General features: G+C 45.4%; 1 protein-coding gene across 12 annotated transcripts in view; it reads left to right on the forward strand.

The window, feature by feature from the left end:
• Positions 1-1620: 1620 nt before the first annotated feature.
• Positions 1621-17035, forward strand: part of IKZF1 (IKAROS family zinc finger 1) — a 99484-nt gene continuing 84069 nt past the window's right edge. For 9 of the 12 annotated variants that reach the window (XM_017975177.4, XM_017975181.4, XM_017975186.4 and 6 more), the window contains exons 1-2: positions 2253-2506; positions 16277-16330. In XM_017975177.4, the coding sequence (XP_017830666.1) occupies positions 16291-16330 (40 nt within the window). In that variant the 5' untranslated portion in view covers positions 2253-2506; positions 16277-16290. Of the gene's footprint in view, positions 2115-2252; positions 2507-16276; positions 16331-17035 lie in introns of those variants that run through there. The other 3 variants (XM_035253389.3, XM_078342435.1, XM_035253388.3) reach the window with 2 other exon arrangements.

Raw genomic sequence — 17035 nt, forward strand, 5'->3', positions numbered from 1 at the left:
GCCTTCTACCTTATGTATGTTGCCTCATCTAATCCAAGCAAGGACTCTTTAGGATTAGTGGCATGTATTCTTTTTATAGACAAGATGATGCCCAGGAGTTTGAATAACCTGCCCAAGGTCACGCAGTGGAGGAGAGGATTAGAAGGTAAATCAATGGACCTTTCACTACCCTCCCCTTCTTCAGGCTGTAGCAGTGAGTTAACTAGCTCAGGCTTGTCCAGCGGACTGTCCTTCAAGACGCACAGAGTACTGTACTGAGAGCTATATAAGTGCCCAGGAAAAAGGTGGCCTGACGCTCTTTGTGATTCACTGGTAGACGGGCCTTCTCCCAGGGCCAACAGAGGCAGATCTCTGTCTCTGGTGTGCCCGGGCCTCAACTTGACAGCCTCTTAGGCCAGACCACAGCCTTCCCAGGCTGCGAAGATCTCCAGCCACACTGAACTGCCTTGAAGGGACATTTCCTGCTTATTCCCTTGCCTGGCTGTGCCCTCTACCAAGAAGGCCTTGCCTTCTTCGCTTGCATGTCCTGCCCTTGGGAGGCTCCTTGGTCTTTCTTCGCTCTCCCTACGGATCTTCACGCCTTCCAGAGCCACTGCACCCAAGCAGAAGCCCACCCTGGGCCCTCTTCCCAGGGTGCTCCTCCTCACAGTGGTCCCCGGGATTTTTATTCTGTGCCTTCCTAGTGGCTCCTAAAAGTCTGGAAGGGCAGGAGCCACATCTCACTCCTCTGGGTCCCCTTCCCTAGCGCCCGGCTGGAGCCCAGGCTGCATTTGTGGAATTCATGACTTTTCCCCTCCTCCTCAAGCTGAACACACTGCTGGCTCCTGCTCAGGTGGAGCCAGGCTAATCAGAGTGAGGGGCTCCCCGTAGGGCGAAAGGGTGCGCTGTCAGAGGTGGCATTCCCGTTTTACGGAGACACACGGCGTCTTACACGCCAGGGAGAGGTCTGAGGCGCAAAGAGCCGTCGAGCGGACTGCGGGATTGCTCCGCTGTCATCTCCGCCAGCAGCCGCCCTTCCTCACCCACTTGCGTGTGCACCCAGGCCAACATGGAAGGCGCCATCCTAACTTCTGCCGTGAGCAGGTGGGAGGGAAGAGAGACGAGAGGTATTCCATTGGTTGTCTGGGAAAATGAATTGCACCTTCCCCTCCCTTACGGAGGATCAACTTTTCCCACCCCCTCGGGTGGGCACTCTCATCCTGGGGCCGGAGCCCGAACTCGGGAGCCAAGGGGCCCCAGTTCCAGGGAGGTGAAGCTGAGCGTGCAGCGGGCGCTCCCAGATACTGGGGAAAGTGCTTTACGGTGTCCCGAGTCCCTTGAGTAGTCGCCAGCGGGGCAAGCGTGCGGGTGCCCCGACCGGCTAGCGGCCCCGGGTGCAGGGTGGCGGACCAGGCGGCCCGCGTCCCCCTCCCCTCCCCTCCCCCTCCCGGCGGCCCGCACGTGTCGCCCGCGCCGCGCCCCCACGGGTTACGCGCGGGTCCCGCAGCGCCGCGGCCGAGCTGGGCTGTCCGGCCGACGGGCACAGAGCGGGCCGCCGCATCCCGTGCGGGGCCGCGGCGCGATGCTGCGCTGGAATGAGGAAGCGCGGCGGCGAGGGGAGGGCCCGGGCGCGCTGCGCGCGGGGGTGGCGGCGGCGCGCCGAGCGGGCCCGGCGCGGGCGAGCGGGCTGCAGCCGGCTGCGGCGCCAGCAGGTACGGCCCGCGCCCGCCGCCGCCCCGGCGGCCTTTGGGGGCTGAGCCGGAGCCCGGCGCGTTTGCAAAGTTTGCGCGCGCGGCCCCGCTGGCCCGGAGTTGCGGCTGAGACGGGCGCCGCGCGAGCCGGGGGAGCCGGCGACGGGGCGGGGACGGGACGGCGCGCCCTCTCCGTGTCCCGCTCTGCCCCCCTCTGCGCTCCCCGTTCGGTGTACCAGAGCTGCGAGCCGAGCGACGGCCGAGCCGTGCGCGCGGGGCCGAGCCGGCTGCGGGGCAAGTGGAGCAGGGACGGCCAGCGTGCGTCACCCCAAAGTTTGCGGAGCGCGGGGCGGCGGGGCGCGCGCTCGGGCCACCCGCCGCTCTGGGCGGCAGCAGGTGGCGACGCGAGGGCGCGGCTGGGGCGGCCGGCACGGAGAGGGCCAGGTACGCGGCCCGCGGGCGGCGCTGTGCGCGCGGGGCAGCCGGTCGGCCGGGAGCGCGAAAGCCGGGTCGGAGCCGACTGGGGGCGGGGAGTGTGGCGGAGAAATGGGGAACAATGCGAGTGAGCAACTTCAGGAAGTCATTGTGAAAGAAAGCTGGGAAGAGCTCCGCGGCCAAGTTAGCAGGACACTCTAACAAGTGCCTGCGCGGCCCGCGCCCGGGGCGGTAACTGCGGCGACCCCCCTGGGTCCCCGCGCAGCGCAGCCCAGCCCGGACGGGACGCTCGGCCGCGGAGAGGCGGGCGAGCCCGGCAGGGCAGAGGGATCCCCGGCTCCGAGGTTGCTCTTCGCACCCGAGGATCAGTCTTGGCCCCAAAGCGCAACGCACAAATCCACGTGAGTGTTTTCAAATTGAATTTCAATAGGAAAACTTGGGGTAACTGGTGAATATTTTTAAAAAATGTAAGAAAGGCGGTAAGATTGGTAATCCCTGGTGTCGCTCAGATCCGCCTCTTCTTTCTGAGGACAGTGAGAACGTTGACTTCTGTCAAGGGTCTGCCGCTCTGCACTGTGCCCGGCAGGTGCAGGACCAGGCCGGCATGGGACACTTCTGAGCAGCCCCGCTGTCACCAGAGGAGGATCTAGCTCCCAGCCATATTTAAATTTATAGACCCCCATAAACCCACAGAAGTCAGCCTTTGTAAAGTCATGTGTAAAGAGTTTTCCTTATATTTGGGCCGAGAGCTTTCTTTTTATACTGTAAAAATACGAGGTCGAGTCTGATCTTGATTTCTGTTAAAGAGGTATTATCCCGGCTTTGGAAAGATAGTCCTTTTGCTGACTGCAGGTTTGGCTCTCAAGTCACCAAACCTTCTTAGGAAAACAGTAATATTAAGGCACCAGGTTACTTGCGGTTACCTTTGAAATGTATTTTAAATATTTGTCAAACATCGCTGGTGATGCCCAAGGATCCTCGTGAGGGCTTGATTGTTTTTTCCTTCTAATTTGGTGGCACAATGTATGGCATCTAATGACCGAAAAACCCTAGCGATTCCATAGGGTCTGACCAGGCACAGCTTTCAAATGCAGCTTCCCTCTTTCTGGGGACTGCAGCCCACCCAGACTGAATTTCAATGTGGCACTTTCTGCTTAGGTTTCCCACTCACAATTTCCCACTGTGCTTCAGGCAGTATAATTCAGCTTTGAGATACCTTGCTTTAAACTTCCAGACAAAATAGTGTTGAAGAAATATCTCTTTATTGGTTCCATCAGCTTCTGTTAAAAAAGGAAAATTTATGGAAGTTGAAAATACTTCGTATGATATTTAAACCTTCATAGAAATTCAGATGCTTTTAAGGATGGTTCACTTTGGTTATGAGATGAGGAGGGAGAGAAACCAACAGAAAAATGTCCCGGGTCCTCCTGAATTTATTTATTTGTTTGAAGACATTTGTTCAACCAGACTCATTGTACTCATCTTTTATATGGGGTTTTAAAAAGTAACAGTTTCAATATTATTTATATTAGGTGTAAGAATTGTTTCTGTGACAAATCAGATCATTTGGGCTGTGGCTTAAAATGTACACAAGGCAAAAATTTATGACAGGAAGGTTCACCATCTTAAACTGGCATCTTGTAAAACGCAGAGCATGTTAAAGAAGTAATGTGTACACATACATATAATGATGTCACTTTAAAAATACTACACTATTCTTGCTTGATCGAATGTATCTGATTTCAAATTTCACCATGAAGATATTTTGTACCTTTTTTACATGAAAAAAAAAAAATGTGCTTCTCAGTCTCACAGTCCACCAGAGCTGATGACCAGAACATTTTATTGAACTAAGTGGTCATGTTTTCTTCTCCTTTTGTTTCATGGTGAGAGTTGAAGGAAGGAGTTTAGGAACTCTCCAGTACTTTAATTCATCAGCGTTCTAATTAGAGTGCTACCTCTTGGAAAACTACATATCCCCATAATGCAGAACCATCATAGCAATAATTGCCCACCCTCGGGGTCTTCAAGAGACCACAAGGGCTACAGATAAAAGTGTAGATTTGTTAGGTTTGACCCTTTTGAAGAGTTTTACACAGGCTCCTAAAGAGAAGATCAGCTGTGGCCATTTGCAGCCATTTCCCTTGTCGAAAAGTAAGATCGCAGTGAATGTATTGGCCAAGAGGTCTAAAGCCCCGTTGTGCCACAGGCCACTGTCTTCCTTGTTTGACTGGAGACTTGGAGTTTGAGAACAGTGGTTCTTTGGTTTGGATACATTTTTGTTCTTGATTTGGATGTGTGTGTTTCATGCATGGTTAATGTAGCATATTTTCAATATAAACATCAAAGATTTTGAAATTGGGAAGAACTCTATATACATTAATATATGTACGCACACATACTTCAAGATGATGAATATATTAACAGATACATGAAATAGAGAAATTCCATGTGCATATGAATGTACACAGAACATGCCCATAGCGTGGAGTGAGAGGCATGGGGCAATGTGAAAGAGTTTTAACATCAGACTGACATGAAATTAGTATTGAAGGCCCCCTTTATTTTTAACCTTTTACTAAAACAAAATGGATTTCCCTATATTATATAATAGTAAATTTTAGGCACAAATAACATTTTTTGAGTGTTTGCATAATGTTATGTATTAATGTAATGTAACTGCAGTTAGCTAAGAATTCATCAAGGATAGCACTGTTTTGTGGCATTTTTTCCCTCCTCTAATCTTTGGAATTGTGAAATAATTTCACCATGATATAAGTGTTGGTTCTTGTCATATTCTAAGGGAGATTGATGTAAGTGGCTTCACTCCAGCTTACAGAAGGTAAACCTTTTTGTGTTCTCTGAAAATGCTTGCCTTCTGATGCCTCTGTTTCTAAGACTGACAAGCACTCTGGGGCACTGCGAGCCTGCTTCTAGCGGCAGAATTGCTGCAGCTCCTGCCCTGGCTGTGAACATTGTTCTCCGTCTGGTGTCTCTACGTTCATATTTACAGAGACTTCAGATCTATTCCATTTCATATTTGTGCTGAATAATCATTCCATTTTATGGGAGAAAACACAAGATGTAAAAGCAACAAGTGACCCATCTTTTGAAGCTTACAAGAGAAGAAATATGAATCTATTTCACATCTTAAAAACAGATCAGTTTTATTTTGCTTAAAAAGGGCACATGTACATTTTGACTTAGGTTTTAGAAACGTAGAGTTTCAAAGGATCAGCATTATACACACTGTCGCTCACACAGGCACACTTAAAATTCAGATGAGGAACAAGATAGAAATGAAGTTTTATTAGGGACGTAGGGCACCTAAAACCAAAGGATATCAATAGTAACAAAACCGTTTTTACTGTGGTGCTCACTGAACATTCATGCTGGTGTCTTCATTGCAGACCATGGGCTTTCTCATATTTCTTTGCAGTTTAATAAATGACCTCATACCTCAGGTTACCTTTCCACATCTCCTGGAATATATATTTATGTTCTTAAAGTTTCAGTGTCATGACTTTAGTAGCTTTAGTTTGAGTTTTTAAACGTTTGGTGATATTCCAATAAATATTTTTGAAGACATTATGAAACCTTATGAAGTGCTGCATATTACAAGTGAGATACAGCAGCAAACAAAAGAAGATTTGCAGAAGGTTTTTAAGTGGCGAAGCGCGGGCCTGCCCATTTTGGTGTCTCCTTGGTTGGTTACTCCTGAGAAGGCCTGGAGGAAGGGCAACTGCAGCGTAATCCACAGGCAACTGCCAAACTGTTTCAGTTGGCAGTTTTTCCCTCTCACGTTTGACGGTGATAAATAGGTAGATGCCAGAGGAGCCTTCAGCCAACCACCTGGTAATAAACTGTTAAAAGTGGTGCAAACCCCAGCTCACAGGTATGGGGGCTATTTGTCTTGCTTGTTAACAGGCCTGGCCCTAATTCTTTTCTCCCAAGGCCATTTCTGCCTTTGGGGAACTCACAATTCCTGTTGACTAAAAGAGTGCCCTTTTCCACCACAAGCTTGACAAATCAGACGTCCACATAATTTCTGAACTCACTTTGGTTAGGGCAGGAAGCACAGGCTCCCTTCCTGTCTGTGTTTTCCTAAGAGAAAACGGTCTTCCCTCCTTTTTTGCATATTTGGCAAGTGGTTCCACCTTTCTCTGCACCCTGGTGGAGTGTGAAGGCAGCAGTGGAACCTTTTGGAGCAGGAGGAGGACACAGAGGCCCTATAGCCAGGCACCAAGATCCCTCCCAGGTGGCTGAGTCTGAGGGGAACTCCAAGCAGCCCTGGGTCCTCAAAGTCTGGATTTGTGTGGAAAAGGCCGCTCTCACTTGGCCTTGGCCGGGCCTTGGTTGGTTGGTGAGTGCCACATGGTTTCTTCGTGTGCTTGCCTGGATTGGAATAGCCAGTGTGTTCTTCCCTTTTACCTGCTGGGGTTTCTGCAGCGGGTGGTCTGATCCCCAAGCAGCTCCCCATACCCCTGTGCGGGCCGCCTGTCTTGGGTGATGGAGAGTATCATTAATGCTTCCTCTGCACGCTCTGCTTTCGGATGGCCCCATGCTCCACCTCCTCATAGCTCATGGCGCAGGGCCACGGCTTAACAAATGGCTGGAAATGGGTCCTAATTAGTGGAAAAGTGCTTTCTTCATATTTTCTCACTCAAGTGTGCAGTGATTCATTTTTCTTCTGCAATCAGCTCACTGCTAAAGAAAATCTGACTCTCTTCCCGCCATTTCACACCAAAAGTTAAGTTTAATGGGTAGGAGGTTGGGCTTCTGGAGAGAGCAGTGCAGTAGGAAGAGGGGACCCAGCATGGGCTTGTCTGGCTGGTCTTCTTTTCTTCCTTTTTTCCTTCCTTCTCTTCTCTCTCTCTCCCTTCCCTCTACTTCCCTTTCCTTTCCTGTCCTTCCCTTCCCTTCCCTCCCCATTTTCTTTCTATAATTGGTGGGGGTTTTGTACAGACTGTTGAAACACCGAGAACTGCATAAAGTGTTTTTGAATGACCTTACACATATTGAACTAGATTTTTATGCTCCATTTTTGAGATCACACACTAAAACCTACACCTTTAAAGCATTTTCTGTTAGTTTGAAACTATTTGAAAATGAACAGTATGGTTTAGAGTCCTGTTCTGAAGCTAGTACTTCCACTATGAATATTGACTGATCAGTTTTTGATAAACTTTTGTTGTTATACCAGATTTTCACTGGCAAACCTAAAACAAGTAAAATTCCACATAAGATACTTCCCTAGACCTAATGGGAAAAATGTTTAATTTAGAGTCTTTAGGAGAAATGAGAATGAGGAATTGACCTTTTGTAAGCTTACTTCTCAGGCACTCTGAAGTGTGTTCCAGTGCTGTTAATGGAAACTACAGAGAGCCAGCAACCCCCTAGTGTGAGCCCCACTTTTAACCTGAAAAAGCGACCTTTCTCTCCTCTTTTGTGCTGAGTTATGTGTAGGGCAGACAATTAAGCTGATATTCAGAGATTCACTGCAAAAACTTATTGATAAATTGTATATTCTATTTCATTAAATTAAAACCATACTGCTAATTATCTCAGGTTGTTAATGATAAGGCAATTAATTATCATTTTAAAAATTGGTAGGAAATTGTGAGTACTTTTGCAGTACCAGTGCTTTCCCTCTCTTAGTATCAAGTTGTGTATGTTTCCTTGAATTGAAAGAATTTTCACTTTAACAGCAGACAGTGTTTTTGTTAAAGAAATGAAATTTGCTAAAAAGGAACATATAAAGTAAAACATTAAAAATAAATAATTTTGACATACCTAAGGACTGCAGAAAAATCTGACTGCAGTGTTTAAAATGAGTTTTCCTGCATTTTCCTCTCTGATGGACAGGAGCACTTTCTGTCAGGTTATAAATAAAGACATGCCCATTTTTGTAGTCCTACAAATGAGGAAGTTGTAAACTCTCTGAGGTTTTACTGATGAGCCCCCTCTCCCTGGCTGTGCATGGAGAGATCATAGGCCACAAGTGAAGGACTATAGAATGGGGTCTAAACTATCCTGGTACAGCCTGATACCCATGTTTGGCATGGACCTTGCAGTGCGATGCGTGGTTTTGGCATGAGTGTCTTAAGAACTCTTCCAGATTTGGGTTACAGGACCAGCACTGAGCTCCCTATTGCAGAACAAAATAGGAATCTAGAACTTTCTTGCAAACAGGATCCAGCTGAAACACCAAGTTAGATTCCCAACTGATGTTCTTTTTTGTCATTATTTGATTGTTGTCAGTAGCAGTTATTGATACTAAGTCATTGATGCATTTCTTCTTCCCTTTGCCCTTTGAGACACGGCTTAAGACTTCAGTGGAACCCCTTGAAGGTGGGGTAACCAAGGTGAATTTCCAAAGTAATGCTACTAAGAGATCAAACTGCAATATAAGGAGATTTTTGAGTCAACTTTAGTGTGTGATCTCACATACTATAAGCATGGTTCAAAAATGTGAGCATAGATTAATTTCTTAGTTATGAAAAAAATCTCATTTTAATTGATGATAGCTGATAATTTTATGGTTGCCTTAAACACAACAGAGCTCAGAATTCAGTCCCTTTGGGGGAATTTTTGATTAGTCTGGAAACCAAATGGCCTCCCCTAGTTTGAAGAGAGCAATCAGGATGTCTGTACCTTTTCATCCTCTCAGGAGAAAAGACTAAATGCCCATTATTGTCTACAGGTTAGACCACAGCGGCTTTTTTATCACATGGAGTAAAAGGTAAATAGGTACGTTTGCAACAATGAACCCCTAATGTGTTTACTCTAGAACACACGTTCTCTCTGTTTATATGTAGATTTTGTAGATCTTGTCTTACCACCTGCTAATGGTAGATACTATATTTAAATAAAATGAAGAGAATTTACAGTACCTAGGAATGTGTCCTCAGTTGGCAAATCAATCAGTAATAACTCCCAGGTATTTTTAATAAATATGCACGTGTGGGTTCATAAACAATGGGGTATTCCTGTGAAGATCTAAATAATTTTAATTCTTTGGGACTAAATATAGCTCTTACCAAGTAAGCTCAGACGAACGCTTATTATAATAGAAGTCAGGTGGCTTTGCAGAAACTTCAGTGTTACAGGGACCTTGTTTGAGATGTTATGGGTAGGCAAGGAGACTTCTTTATTATGTAAAGTGTTAAGTTTGAGTTTTAAAATATCCACCTGAAATGATTTACTTGTGCATTAAGATAATTTCACTCCTGAGAAGGCACGATAAAGCATTCTTTGTGACACCATATGGCCTTGCTGAGGGAAAAACTTACTGTTACAACTTTGTGTTTATTGCTCTTTAAAAAAATTAAAAAAAAGAACTTTGAAAATAATGGAAACATAACTGTTCCTGGTCTCCTCCTCTATATTTTATCTTCTTAATATAAATTTTAAAAAGTCAAGACCTGGGGCATATCTGTGTAGACCCTTCTCTGGAGGCAGTTTCTACGTTTTGTAAAGCTGTAGGTTTTATTTTCATTTCATTGCATTTTGTTGTACAGCTAGCTCCTGGCCATGCATGAAGGTCTTCTGAAATCAGTAAGAGGACAGAAGAAAATGATTCTAAATTTAGATTTTTTAAGTTAAGTGATGAAGTGTGAAACGCCATTTATATTTGAGGAGCTACCTCGAAGTGGCTGATGTCGATGGCCAAAATCGGGAGAGGGCCTGTAAAAGCCTCTGTCAGTTTTGACTGTGTGTGCCTCTCCCATGGCTGCTCAATAAACAGCGGTAGTAGTTTGAGAGCAAATGGTACAGTAGTATAGACAGGAAGTCTCTCCTCTCCATGTGAACCGTGCACCCTTATGAGAGGGTAGAAACAATGCAATACACCTGTAACGTCAGGACAGACAGCCACAGCCAGCTCCAGCTCCAGCTCTGGGCTTCTTGCAGCAACAAACGTAAACACAGAGGACTGTCTCCAACTCCACTTTCTCCATTTTTAAAACAACCTTTCGAATACAGCATCTGCTATCTTTTCTGATACCTCACTTTAAGACAGGTGGCTCCACTGTGGCATTTAAAATGTTCCGTTTCTTTTCCCTCTGTATCAAATACCTCTTTACAAAGAAAACGTTCAAACAGCATAGTTTTTAACTGTATTTTAAAAGGTTTCCTTAGTTCCCTTTGACCCTTCCTCTTTTGCATATCAGTTCCTGGCCATAAAAATAAAAAAAATTGCTAGGACAGAATCGCACATCTGAGCTGATTCGCCCTCAGAAAGAGGGTTCACAGTGGAACAAACCACAGGAGGAGTTTTCTGTGGCTCAGTTAGATGTTGGGGGAGGGCGGTGTGAAAGCCAAATTGGATTCCTGCTTTCCTGTTTAAATCTTGTTTTTCATTGTTATTTGTACCAGCAATACTCTGTGGAATAATCATGAAAATGTGTAGATTGGCACCTAATTTTTGAAAAGTGAAAAGAATCAGAAATGAAATAAGAGGGCTCAGAAGTTTTTATGCTCTCTCAACCTGTTTTGTCAAATTGTTACGAAAACCTATAAGGTCTCTTTGACTAGATACAAAGACTTTGCATATTGCCTTAGCTTTCTCTTGAAGCATTTCCTTTTTAAAAATACAGTGTAATTCACAGTGATAGCATAGATTTGCAAAAGTAAAATCTACCAGTCTGAAGATGAAAGGACTTGTCTCTTAGCAGGAATAATGGGTTTCATTAAAGAGGTCTCTGACCTAAGGCATTTCAAATAAATTAAAGGCTTGGTCCACGTCCCTCCACGTATCTACTCCCTTCAATATAAGCATCATTGAGTATTGAAGGAAATAACCCGAAATGTAACTCTAGTGTAGCGTCACTTGCCAGGGAGGAAAAAGTAAATAGCATACATTTGGTCAAATAACCAGAACTTTACTGTACTATAGAAGTTTTATGATGAAGTTTGCCATTATTGCAGAGTATTACAAAGATCACGTTTGGTTTGTGGCAATATGTAAGTAGCATCCATCCTCATCTGTCGTACATTTGGAGTGTGTGACCCCTGCACTGGGCTGTGACATTCTGATGGGCAAGACTGCTAGAGAGAAAGAAGCATCACCATCAGACTGAACTGGTTGGAGTCTCAGCTCTGTTGTTGATTAGCTATATGACCTGGGGAAAGCTATTTCTCTTAGCCTTGGTTCTCTTATCTATAAAATGGAGATGGTAATGCAGAGATGCCTTGGGTTTAATTGGGAGCGTTAAAGACACATTTACGTATTTAGCAAATAGGTGGTGAATTTCAGCTCTACATTGGACACTATACCAGGTGTTCAAATAAGCAAGTGGACAAGACAGACAATGCCCAAGGTCTTAGGAGGTTTAACCATTGGTCTCTTAAAAGAAACTTAGTAGCTTGCTTGGATAAAGCCAGTGGGTACCAGTATCCTCTGCTTTGCAACCTTTTCCTGGCATACTCAAAGTATTTAATATATGTTACAAAATATCACTGGACAAAGAATCCTCCGTGGAGTACCAGTGGAGAAGGAAGCCATTTGCTTAAAAACAGATTAACAGAAAGGCACTGTAAGACAGCTGTTTAGGTCTCTGAGAACTACAATTATTTTAAAGCTCATAGAAGTACTGTGGGCTACCAACAGATAGGCTAATTTTGAGTGACCCTTAGTACTTTGTCCAGTAACTTTGGAATGCTGTGTACTTAGTGGTTTTTTAACAGACATAAATTTGGGCTGTTAGGAAAGCAGTACAGTTGTGATTCTTGACAGGCATCTGCATTTTCATTTTTACCTCATTTGTCTAGACTCAGCTTGTCAGAATTACGGAAGAGACTCCTTGTGTCACTGTGAAGAGAGGTATTCACTGTCAGAAAGCAGAGGGGAGCTGGAGGCAGCTCAGAGGCCTGACATTCCTCCACAGGGGCCCCAGCAGGCTCGGCAGAGCTCGGCCAGACTCTCCTCTGGGGTGCTGCAGTTAGAATGAGTTCAGTTCCCAGCCAGGCTTGCCAAGGCTCCTCACCTGGAAGCAGCAACTGCCCGGGGCTGTTGGATGTTTCTCCCCAGGACACAGCCAGGTCCCAGTCCTGCCTCAGTGTGGAAGGAGGAAAGGCAGGGTCCAGGAAGCTGTTTCAGGGCAGGCCTGATGTCCCCCAGGGACACCTCGCAGGGTCAGCGGGGGCTGTAGGTCAGCACCGCCCCTGGAACAGGCCCCTGTGCTGTTGGCTGGCCTGGCTCCTCGTCCAGCTTCTGCTCCTCCTTTGTAAAGTTATGGGTGTGCTATCAGTTTCCAACTGAAACTAGGAAAGCAAGTCCTATTTGGTCAGAAAGAGGGAAAGGAGAAGGACAGAGAAAGACTGAGAGAGAGTCAGTCTCTCTCAGACAAAGGGAGACAGAGGGAGGGAGAGAAAGAGAAAGAGATGGGAGGTGGTCGTAGGAGGACGGAGAGATACAGAAGACAGAGGAAAGACAGAGATTTGGACCTCCCAAGTCGGTGGGCAGTCCGGAGTGGGAGCGGCGAGTGCCTGGTGGCATGTGACTGCAGAGTCCGCTCCCCGCTCCTAGAGGTGCAGCCATGGACAGCTTCTGTCACGGTGGTCCTGCGCTTATCGCTGCATCTATTTCCCCTTATGCACGATTCGGAACTGCGTGCTCCTAGAAAACGATAATAGCATTCCTGTTCATAAGAACTGTGCAGGTGGAAGGTAGTTTGCTGATATTGTTGTATTTTCTACTATTGATTCTTTTAGCTCTTGGCTGAAATTGCTTGGATTTCCCAGGCAAAGTAGAAAACTGTGGTATGTTTCTGTGAAGTAATTATTCCTTCTGGCGTCTCCCTTTACAGGCCTACTGATTTGGGTTTTTCATTTAGGTGAAAGTTTGTGGAACCACACCATTAGTTTGCTTTTGTGATTAGCTCCTTTTACTGAACTTAAGCGCCTTTTAAGCTGAGGCCATAGCAAGCTTAAATTTTTTACTATACACTGTGTTTCTTCCATGTAGGAGAAGAAGCGCTACGTAAGTGCTTGTAAATTACACAGCCGAAGTGCTGCACATGCTGACAGGGGAGCGTGGTGGGACTTAAGGGCCCTTCTGGACACTTCAGGCTGCCCTTTGTAAGCTGTCTTGGAAGAGGCCACGTTTTTTTTCCCCTCAAACACTTTCCCATTGTTTGATTATTTCATTAGTCTTTCTCTGGAAGCTAAGCCACTTTTACGAAAAAGTCACTGCTTTTTCATCTTAAGAGATGCAAGTTTGGAGTCTGGAAAAGTTATCGGGAGCTCATCAGCTCATCCCTTATGATGTCAGACGAGGCAGACCACAGAATTCACAGGGCCCAATGCAGACTGAAAACTTGAGGCCCCTTATTCAGAAATCATTCAGAATTTTGGTGAATATCACCCCAAGCAAAGAGACCCCCTAAGCACCAGCCCCCAAGCAACTGTACTCACGAGCCCATGAAGCCCCTTGCTGTCACAAGAAGTGTGGTTGAAATTGTGTATGAATTTGGAAGTGAAGTGGATTGTGAAACACAGGTCTCCATGCTGGGGCAGGAGGTGGGGATAGGGCATTGAGTGGAAATGCCCACCCAGCAGGCCCATGTGCAGAAATGCAGAGTTCTCTGGCTCCTGCAGACTTGGCTGCTGACACTGAACTTGCTCCAGGAAGGTTCTCGCTGTGGTGTGATCTGCTGCCCACTCTCAGCTCCCTCCAGGAGACTGGTGCCTCGACTATTTGCAAATGACTACCAAAGGAAGGAGACTCCTACAGAGCAGAGTTTGATCCGGGGACCAGCCGAGGGCAGTGTGTCAGGATTCCTGCTTGAAACTGTTCTCACATCTCATGCCCTGAAATGATCCGTGTGTCCAGAGGACTCAGCATCGATCACCTCTGTCTCCATGCAGCAAACCCAGGGGCTCAGGCCGCATTCTACTACTAGAAGGGTGTTTGCCCGTGGTGCTTAGGTGAAAGAGCCTTGACTGTGCCTTAGGAAAGATTTTTTTTTTAATTGAAAATAACTTGAATATGCAACAATAAGGCATTGGTTGTATAAATGAGTTGAGTAGTGTGTAGCCAAGAAAATGATGATGATGATGTATATTTGGTAAATAAAAAGATATGTATAGTATTAAATTAAAAAATATTTTAAAGCAGTATATTTGTAATCTGTTTAGTGTCCTCTTTTTGTAAAATGCAGATAAATATATATACAGAAAAAAATTAGTAGTCCTGAGTGGTAGAAATTATGAGCGTTTTCTTGCCTTTAAAAAAGGTTGTAAAAAATTATATCATTTATGTAGCAAAAAGTTTAAAGTCACCATTCTAAAAATTTCATGTTGGTATAGTTGCTGTGACAAGATTTAACTTCTGCATGCTTCACCAATCAATACAAAGGCATGTAAGACCTGCTGTATGATAGGCCACATTAAAATACCATGCATGTCTTCAGAAAAGTAAATAACTTGAGTATGAAGTTAGAACACTAGGTTCTAACTTCTTACACTAGTGCGGCACAGTGATTACAAAGATTTTTCTCATTTGAGTCTGTCATGTTTCTTTATCGTTGTTTTGACAGTTTCAGAAGAATCATGGCTTTTTCCCTTTTTAACAGTAAAGGTATCTGAGACTCTTGATGTATTGCTTTTTTGGTAGTGCTTGTGCTGGTCACATGCTTGCGTCTGGGCTAGTGTGTCTGGCTTCTGTGTGCTGGAGGATGCTTACTCTAGTTTCTGACACATTTCCTGTACAGTGGCCGCTGGCTGTGCTCCTAAGCCACACACCCACCTTGAAAATTCATGCCACTTTTAGAAATAGATAAAAACCCTCCCATCCAGAAAAAGTGACTATCGTGTATATCCTCATCATGACTAATACTGATATTCCTGAAATTGAAAATACGTATTCCATATGTACCATAAAAGGTATTAAAGATATGTGGAGTGATAGATGTATTATATATAACACTTCTACCCACACAGTTTTCAGCCTAATTGAGAGGGTAAGGTCCCTGAATCATACATCAGTTTTCAGTTCTCTGCTGAAAGCAGGCCTCAGCTCAGATCTACACATCTGAACCAAAGAGATAGAGGTGGCCAAGAAAAAAAGGGGGACTGGGTAACAACCTGGTTTAAAGTCAGCAAATAGACTCAGTTTTCTGGTTAGCAAAGGAGCTCTTCTGAAAATCATTTACCAGAGCATAAATGAGCAGATTTCCTTGAGGTCACCTTCTGCTGGCCACAGCTTTCTTATCCATGGAGCTGCCAGCTGTCATCCACTTTGGGGCACCTGAGACTGCCGAGTGGTAGGCCAGGACCCCAAGTGTGAAACACACAGCACACTTTTTTGCTCCTACTCCACTGTTGCTGGGGTTCTCTCCCCGGTGTCTATGGCTCGTAGGGCACTTTGTGGAGCATTCACTGTGGCCACCGAAGGACAGCACCTTCCTGTTGTTGTTGTTGTTGTTGTTTTTTAATTTAAACCAATCTGAGAAGTCAGCCATCTGTCAGCAAAACAGGAAGGCTTGGGCCCTCTCCTGGGCTCGTTTTGCTGCCGTAGTGAGCTTCACTTCTCCCCGTGTAAGAGCGCTGGTGAAGGCTGAGGCAAGGGCCCAGAAAGATTGAGGGACAAAGACAGGAGCGCCCACATTGCCCATCTGCCAGGCTGGAGGTGTATTCATTATTGATGGAGGTAGTGCAGTTGCTGCTCAGATATGCAGCCCTGCCTGGGTAAATGAGACATTCTTCAGCAAATTGCTTCGTTTTTTGATTGCTGATTGTACGCGTGTCACCAAGCTGACTCAAGGTTCATCGATGCATGCTCAGTAAATTAGAAAGAACATAACTATGGATCAGCCAAGAGAATGAATTCTGTGCCTACAATGACCCAGGGCCATTTAATTTTCTGCTTAATTTTGTTGCAGTCAGTTTGCATTTTGGGTTATTATGCAGTAGGAAATTAACAATAAATAACAAATTTGGTCCTCCTGTGCTTGTAATGATATTTTTATAAATCTTTGTAATGCTGTTTTTAAAAGGATCAAGGTCTGTGCCAGTCTGATACTCCGGCAAGTATGTGAGGAAGAAAATGCATTATTCTTGCTAGATAACCTTGTTGTTAAATAGCATAGGGGTTCTTTCTCTCTCTCTCTCTTTCTCATATCTTATTAGTATTTTTGCTTTTGACTAAAATCCCTTCCTCTCTTTCTCAGATAACCTGAGGACAATGGATGCTGATGAGGGTCAAGACATGTCCCAAGTTTCAGGTGAGACCTTATGAGATACCTGTGTGGGGAGTTCATGAGAAAAGCTTCCCTGGGGCCAGAAGTCAGGATGCTTGGTACGCTCATGGGGGAGGAATAGGGGCTATTCTGCAAAAGACCATGATAGAATTTGCCTGAGTGTTTCCTTCACCCGTTACAAATTATCTGACTTTGAGAAGCTGAACAGAAAGTTTCAAGAAGAAATTAGTTTTACTATTAAACCTCAGGACACAAAAATGGAAAGAGCTAAATACATATTTGTACTGTTGGAAGGCGAAGTGGCTGATTGATCTGCCCTAAAACCCAAACCCATGCCAATGGTGGTACTTAAAAAGAGAGAGAGAAAGGAAGAGGAAGAAGGGGAGAGGGAGAAGGAGAAAGTAGCTTGAAAAACATGATTGTTGGGCATGGTCATGACTTTTTGTTCATTAAGTATGGATACAACATTGCTCCCCTTTGTCATATATCTTTTCGAGCCATATTGGACATAGCTCTTCTCATCCAGGAGACCCGGGAATTGGAGAAGTCTGTAGTGGGAGAAGCCTAAGGGTGGGTCACAGACTGTGACCATTTGGCAGTATTGAGGATGGATGGCCAGCCATTCCAGCAAAACTGCACAGTTCCCCAGTGCATGGACATAGGAAGACAGCTTTCTGTCTGGCCCTGTATCCAGAGGCATCAGCCCCAGTAGCGGCTTCCATGGACTTC

The sequence above is a fragment of the Callithrix jacchus genome, chromosome 11 (genome assembly GCF_049354715.1).
Source record: "Callithrix jacchus isolate 240 chromosome 11, calJac240_pri, whole genome shotgun sequence".
Lineage (NCBI taxonomy): Eukaryota > Metazoa > Chordata > Mammalia > Primates > Cebidae > Callithrix > Callithrix jacchus.